Source organism: Mus pahari, chromosome 15 (assembly GCF_900095145.1).
Source record: "Mus pahari chromosome 15, PAHARI_EIJ_v1.1, whole genome shotgun sequence".
In the NCBI taxonomy this organism is placed as follows: domain Eukaryota; kingdom Metazoa; phylum Chordata; class Mammalia; order Rodentia; family Muridae; genus Mus; species Mus pahari.
Window position 1 is genome coordinate 6,337,637 of NC_034604.1, and position 8,388 is coordinate 6,346,024.

General features: G+C 34.6%; 1 protein-coding gene across 2 annotated transcripts in view; it reads right to left on the minus strand.

Annotated features, from left to right (window-relative positions):
* The window catches only part of Rock1 (Rho associated coiled-coil containing protein kinase 1), a 97,270-nt gene that overhangs the window by 71,484 nt on the left and 17,398 nt on the right, over positions 1-8,388 (minus strand). For both annotated transcript variants that reach the window (XM_021215123.1, XM_029546727.1), the window contains exon 2: positions 5,406-5,487. In XM_021215123.1, the coding sequence (XP_021070782.1) occupies positions 5,406-5,487 (82 nt within the window). The remainder of the gene's footprint in view (positions 1-5,405; positions 5,488-8,388) is intronic.

The window sequence follows — 8,388 nt, forward strand, 5'->3', positions numbered from 1 at the left end:
TGTTGCTTATTTTTTGATCTTAGCCATTCTGACTGGTAGAATCTCAGGATTGTTTTGATTTGCATTTCCCAGATGATTATAATGTTGAACATTTTTTCAGGTGCTTCTCAGCCATTCAGTATTCCTCAGTTGATAATTCTTTTTTCAGCTCTGTGCCCCATTTTTTAATAGGATTATTTGACTTTCTGGAGTCCATCTTCTTGAGTTTTTTATATATACTGGATATTAGTCCCCTATCTGATTTAGGATTGGTAAAGATCCTTTCCCAATCTGTTGGTGGCCTTTTTGTCTTATTGACAGTGTCCTTTGCCTTACAGAAGCTTTGCAATTTTATGAGGTTCCATTTGTGGATTCTCGATCTTACAGCACAAGCCATTGCTGTTCTATTCAGGAATTTTCCCCCCTGTGCTCATATCTTTGATTATTTCCTGCCTTCTCCTCTTTGGTGAATTTACTTCCTTTTGTTCTAGAGCTTACAGGTGTGCTGTCAAGCAGCTAGTATAAGCTCTCTCCAGTTTCTTTTTGGCAGCACTCAGAGCTATGAGTTTTCCTCTTTGGACTGCTTTCTTTGTGTCCCATAAACTTGGATATGTTGTGGCTTCATTTTCATTAAACTCTAAAAAGTCTTTCAAAAGTTATTACAAATTAGGGCTGGGATGTAGGTTAATGGTAAAATACTTGCCTCTTTCGGTCTTCATTTTAATCCCCAGCACTCTATCACTTGAGATAATTGATATATGTAAAATCTGAAGTTATAATATAAATATTTAATATGCTAAGAGTTGTTTCAAATTCTTATGGTATGATTTTACTATCATACCAAAATTTTATATAAAAATCCAATGACAAAGTTTTAAACACAAAAACTGCTTTGCTTTTATTTTTAATCTTTTAAAGAAAGTATCTAATGCATTCTAAATTTACATGACATTGGGGGTTAAACCTAGGGCTCTGTTTATGCTAGTCAAGTATATTTTACCAACTGACTTACATCTCCAAGCTAAATATAAACGTTGTAATAATAGTAATAATAATAATTTACTTCTGGTATTTTAGGTATATATCACATTTTATTACGGACACATAGGTAGATGTTTTATATCAACAAAATAAAAATTTCTGTTTATGTTGTTATGTGAATCATTTATGATGACCCTTTAAAAAAATCTAAATTCTTGGTGGGTGTGGAGGTACACACCTTTAATCCCAGTACTTGGGAGGCAGAAGCAGATCTCTGTGAGTCTGAGGCCAGCCTGGCCTAGAGTGAGTTCCAGGACAGTCAGGGACACACACACACACACACACACACACACACACAAACTAAAAAAATTTCCCCCCAAACTAAGTTCAGTATCAAAGGCACATGTACTAAGGAATAAAAATTAAATTTCTAACCTGCATTCTTTACACTTATAGCATTAATCTGAAGCCAGACTTTAATTTAAAACATGCAGTGGAGAATCAATGCAATTATTTATGTTAACCTGCCATGCTATAGATGACAATAATTTACAAATCTCCCCCTGGATAGTTATCTCCTAATTTGGTCATAGATTAAAATAAGGCTATTTTTTTAATCCCTTTGGGTCAACACTGGAATGAGATTGCATGGAAAAGCTTCCCATTTCAATGTTGTCTATACACGTAAGAGTATTAAAGTTCTAGTTTCTAATAAAAGTAGCCATAATATTCTTGCCTTTCTGTTAAAATGTTCAAATTAAAATATTTTTGTAGGCTATGACCAAGAGACATATGCAATGCTAATAGATTTCTGTAAAAGGATAAGTATATTTAATAACTTCCCAGGTCACAGTACTGCAAGACCTACTACAAAGTTACAGTCAATATTCAACTTATTACATAAATATTTTTGCCTATTCTACATCAGGTTCTAAAGTAATCTCTAGAAATATGGAAAGGTAATGGTAACACTGTTACTGTTGTGAATTCAAGAACATCCAGGGCTATACAGTGAAACTTTTTCTGGAGAGTTGGGGGGAGGGGGATCCTAATTCAAAACAATTTAAAACAAAACAGGTAAGCATGGTTTGGAAAGTACTAAGAAGATACCAATTAAAGCCTGCCACGGACAGAAACTTTTAGGTAAACACCTGAAACACATTTGAAATGAAAAGTAGTTGTTAGCGACGTGAGATCATGAAGACAGACCATTCAAGTACACAGCAGAACTGTGTACACAAGGGCTCTGCTGCTACATTAGTAAGTATGCTTGTGGTGAAGTGGCAGGAGAGGCTGGGGAGCCCCAATCTGGTTAAGGAGCCTGAACTCTGTCTCTAAGTCACTTGTTAGAAAATTATCATTTGCTGGGCAGAGTGACATATACATGCCTTTAATAACACTCCAGAGGCAGAGGCAGGCAGATTTTTATGAGCTCAAGGCCACTTGATCTATACAGTGAGCTCTAGACCAGTCAAAAAAAAAGAAAAAAGAAAAAAGAAAAAAAAAAGAAAGAAAAGTAAGCAAGCAAGAAAAGAAAGGAAAAAAAAAAAAAAAACTATTACTCAATAATAGGAAGGCTTTCTCCTCTCACCCCAGATTCCACGTTTAGGCAGCTCTCAATATAAAAAAAATCAAGGGACAATATAAAAATCACTAGCATGGATTGAAAGCTGTAAAAAGAAACTAAAGTACATAAGCATAATCAAACTTACACTTCAGCTACTCAGAAGAATGTTAAAGATAAATGCAGTAAGGACGAAACTGGAGTTAGAGAATTTTAAGAGTATTTTAATATTCTATATAAGAAATAAGAAAATCCTAAACTGAGGTAGTATGTTAGAATTGCCAGTGACACTGAAAAAATATTCAAAGTCTTGAGGAAGCTGGCAGACAAAACATTAGAAATCAAATACATCCTTTTGGTTCCTTGATGTTTCACTTGTCCTAGCTGCTGGCCAACAGCGTTGTGACTAAATGCATGTAAGAAACTGTCAAACTACACAGACCAATGGAATAGAGGACCCAAAAATAAATCCACACAGACTCAACTACAGAGACCTAAATTTTGACATACCTGTAGAGGATTTTTAATCCAGCAATATTGCTACTCTGGCTAGAATACAGACACCACCTTATTACACATCTTTAATCCCTCTGGCAAGAATACAGACCCTTTTAATCCCAAACAATGAAGGTAAAGTTATTTGTAGAAGGAAGCACCCATGTTTCAACGTGATGTCTTTGAGTGGCAGACAAAGTGATGAATCACAGAAAGATTTGACAGAATTGGATATGCCCAACTCACATGAGAATGTAGAAGAAAGGGAAGATAATCGAGGATGTACTGTAGAGAGTGAGAAGTCAGTTTTATATGACAGTTACAGAGAGAGAGAGAGAGAGAGAGAGAGAGAGAGAGAGAGAGAGAGAGAGAGAGAGAGAGAGAAAATGAGGAGCCAGAAGTTTAAAACATACTGCCCTAAGTTAGTATGAGAACAAGCATGGCAATTGAGAGGGCTAGAGAGAAGCCAGATTGAATCAGTCAGCTTAGAGAGGAATTTGAGCTAGAATAGCTGAGTTGAACCAGTCAGAGTTCAGAAAGAAGAAAAAAGGGTGAGCTTACTCCTCAGTCAGTCTTAAAGGCTGAAACATTCTAGACCTAGATAAGACTGTACAAAGGCTAGAAGCTTCTAGGATTAGGACTAGCTTAGCAAACTGAGGCATTAAAAGCCTTGGAGATGACAATTACATTAGGCGAACAAAAGTTACTTTTACACATGCCAAAACATACACTAGCAAAGAGACTGGCTTTCAACAAATAAAACTAGGAAACTGGATACACACATACAAAAGAACTAAATCTAAGTTATAGGTTTCCTTTATTGAGGTAAGTTTCACATTTATGAATATAAATTTTATTTCATTGTTTTTCTGCATCTAATAATATATACCTTTCCTTTATTAATATACTTATATCGCAAAGTTCACTGATTTTTGTACTACTGGTAGAAAACCCTCATTTGTGATTTTTACTTATCAGTATATATGATTTATTAAAATTTGTTTTATTAATATTCTTGCATTTTTCTCTAGCTTAATATTCCAAAACATCTATACAAATTAAAACTTAAATTTAAAAGTCACTTTATATTTTTACTTTCATTTGACTTCAACTTATTTCTCCTCTAGCTACTGCTTCTATTTATAAAATGTAATACATGGGCATACTTAATATTACAAAAGCAATAAAGTAGTAAAATTAAGTTGGACATTGTAGCTCACACACAGAATGCTAGCTTTCGAGAGGCAGAACACTGTGGTAAATTCAAGGTCATCTTGGGCTGTGGTTCAAGACAAAGGAAACCAAACAGAAAAGAATAGTAGATTAAGAAGGTTATTTTCCCCAATATCTGTCATACTATACTCTACCCTCTAGCTCTAGATTAATGATCACCCCCTGCCCTTTGTCTACTACCAAATAAACAGTAGTTCATCTTCGGTTCCTTCACTATGTTATCTAGTACAGGGATAAACACATATAAACTAATAGAACTGTCCAAATCTTTCAGTAGGTTACAAGACATTCGCAAGAATTTTATACTTAAAAGTTCCCAATTAAAAGAGATGGGGATGCAGATTAATGTTACACTACTTGCACATGCAAAGTACTGGACTAAATTTTCTTCACTTAGGAAAAAATGATTCCCAAATCAGAGTTTGGTATCAAACTCCAAGACAAAATTAAAACTGGTTTTGAAGAAAAATCCGACAAAAGTACAAAATAGGTAATTCAAACTCTACTGTGTAGAAATAACAAAAAGAAATTATAACAACAACAAAAAAAATACACCTATTTTATATGACTAGATTAAGGCTTTGGAACAGAAACAAACAGACTGGGACGGATTTTATAATCAACTTCTTACTGCTAATTTAAAATTCCAAACTATTTTAACTTAAAACATATTTTTAAATAATTTCAAAATCTAAAACTTTTAGAAGAGAACATCTATAATAAACATAAATAAAACAGCTGCCATGGAGAAAACCTTTTTATTTTATGATGGGTTATCATATGTAATCAATTTTTACCTGTAGGTTTCCAAATGTAATAACTAATTTTTTATAAACAAAGGGATCAAATATAGCATCGAAACTTGAATATGCACATATATGCATTTAAAAATACATATTTCTATTGTAGCTATATACTTTCCACCCCCCCATTCCCCAAATTACTTTGTACTCATTCTTGATAGGCATCTAGACGAAGCTTCTAAATTTCATACACAAGGTGCCTTGTTAGTGTAGCAACTAATGCCAGTCTTTGCACTAATATTACACAGAATTCACTGACAGAATAGTGAACGCAACAGGAGGGGAAAGAGGCTTGAATATCTGATACAGTAACATGCACAGCAACATTAAACGCTATAGAAAGTACTTACATCTGCTTAGAAAGTTGTCAATATTTTTGTTTTTTCTTAAGGCAGGAAAATCCAAATCATAAACCAGGGCATCCAATCCATCCTAAAGAAACAAACAGCTAGTGTTAGCATATTAGAATATTGTCTGGCTTGAATATTTAAAATCTCTTCAATTTACCTTGTGTTCATTTAATACCCTTTACAAGGTTACATAAATAATAGGGAAGAGCAAAGTTCTGTGTTTTTTATTTCATATACACATTATTTTTTTAACTTTCTAAATCTTCCTGTGGAGCAGGAAAATTACTAGGCTGATTTCATGTGATTATGATTCATATACTCACTTTACAAGTACATGAAATTTTACATTACACTTACCCTTACTTCTAAATTTATCTTCATTTCACAAGTGTTCAGCAAAATCCTACATTTGTGACTATAAGTGTTTTACAGTATATAGCTAAATAATATTTAATGAAGAATCATACACAATCATATATGCAAGCTATATACATATTTAATTATAAAAACATACTAGGTGTTCATAGGGCTCATTTTCTTAACACACTTTCTAGGACAACAAACAGCAAAAGACAAGTAGAAGCTTTTTGGTTTTCAAAACTAGAAATTTAGATATGTAGGCAAGTGTTGGGCAATGTGATGGCGTAGTAATCCATACAACCAAGGGAAAGCTTATACTGAGACTGTATGTTGCTATATGATATAGTAGAAAGCAGAGTCAGGTAATCCTAAAACGTCTTCATTACAAAGAATTGCTCTTTTTTTTAAATGTAGTTTATGTAATGATTAGTATTACAGGGAACAAAGAATTTGGATAATACTAATAAAGTGATGAATTCCAGATAGGTCACAATTTTTCAAGCTTAAAAAAAAAAGAAAATCAAACAATTACATTCCAAAGAAAAATACACTTGTACTTACACACTTGTACTTCTCAATAGTGAAGACAAATGACATAACCTTTTTGAGCCTGTGTTCTCTTGACTGAAAAAAGGAGAATTAGTAGTTATCTATCTATCTATCTATCTATCTATCTATCTATCTATCTATCTATCTATCTATCTATCTACCTACCTACCTACCTACCTACCTACCTATCTATCTATCTATAACTCATATCAGATTTGAGACTAGGTTAAGTATGTGAAGTCCTGAATATTTCCACTTTCATTTTGACTATAGTTTGTCTCCCTACTGCTAGGAATAACAACTTAGGCATTTTAGTCGTGTAGTTATAAAGCCTTAAGAGTAAACTCAGGTTAAGCTGTTAAATGTAGCAATTCCACCTGTCTTTTGCTAGACCACTGAGCTTAGTAATGTATTTATAAGTGAAAATCTGGCCACCTCTACTAGCTGCATCTGTCTACTAGATGTTTGGACTTACCATCAAATATTTTAACTCTATAATTAGATGGGATGATCTATGTTTTTCAGTACCATCCATAGGCATAACCCAAGGTGTTTTAAGAAATAAAATTAATGGAAAGCTATCTAGTGTAATCAAAGCATACACCAACTAAGGCTAAGGAAATTTAAGACACTAGAGTAAACAAGAGGGTTCAGGCTCCCACTCTGATACAATAGCAAAGCTGTACAATACAAGCTGTAGTGGCTATTCCTGGTTGTCAACTTGACTATATTTGAAATGAACTACAATCCAGAATTGGAAGGCTCACCAGTGAACCTAATCTGGAGACTGGGAGATAGAAGTTTCTGATCTGGATCTTGGTATGGAGATCTTGAGACACAGTGGTGATTGAATCCAGAAGATTAAGGCAGGGAGATATCCGAGTCCAAGATCATCTGAGATTAAAGGTGTGGTGGCACACACCTTTAATCTGGGCTACACCTTCTGCTGGGGACCATATACTGACATTGGAAGAAGGGAGTCGGGCTCTCGCTCTTTCGCCTTCTTGCGGTGTGGGACTCAGCAACTGCTAGATCCTTGGACTTCCATTCACAGCTACTACTGAACCATTGTTGGGATTTGGACTGCAGACTGTAAGTCATCAATAAATTCCTTTACTATATAGAGACTATCTGCAAGTTCTGTGACTCTAGAGAACCCTGACTAATACACAAGCAATGTGAATATTCAGCCATAAATTAGGGCAAGAAAGCCTCCAAAGTTCTACAAAACGAATATGGGGGCGGCAGAGAGGTCTCAGTGTAATCAAGCACCCATATTGTTGTAAACAAACATCCAAATACATGGAAAATAACAAATTTCTAAGTAATTCACCAGCCAAAGAAGCTTGAAGAGAAATAGCAATCAATATATATTAAACTGACAAAAAAAAACGGAGATATAACATACCAAAATATGTGAAATGCTGCAATGCTAAAAGAAAAGGTGTATAGTACTAAATGTTTTTATCAGAAAAGAGCTTGGTTGCAGAGAACACAGGTGTAAAATGCCAGCTTGCATAAAACAAAAAGAGTAAAGATTTTCAATCAACAACCTGATTTTCTTTCTTAAAAAAAAAAAAACACCAAAAACAAAAACCTAGACAGAGAGCTTACTAACCCTAAAGCAAACTAAACAAATCATAGAGAACAAATATTATTAAAATCATACATGGAGAACCAGGCAGTGGTGGCGCACACCTTTTTAGTCCCAGTACTTGGGAGGCAGAGGCAGGGGGATTTCTGAGTTCAAGGCCAGCCTGGTCTATAGAGTGAGTTCCAGGACAGCCAGGGCTACACATAGAAACCCTGTCCGAAAAACCAAAAAAAAAAAAAAAAATACACGAAGGAAACTCAGTGAAACAGAGAGTTTTTCTCTGACAATAATGACCAAACAACCTAGCAAGTTAATCAGAAGAAAACTGACAACACAAAGTATTAGTATCAGAAATCAAATAGACACGATTACAGAAGATCTTGAAAACACAGGAAATGTGGCACTCCCACTACTTGGCCCTGGCCTTCCCCTGTACTGCTGCATATAAAGTTTACAAGACCAAGGGGCCTCTCTTCCCAA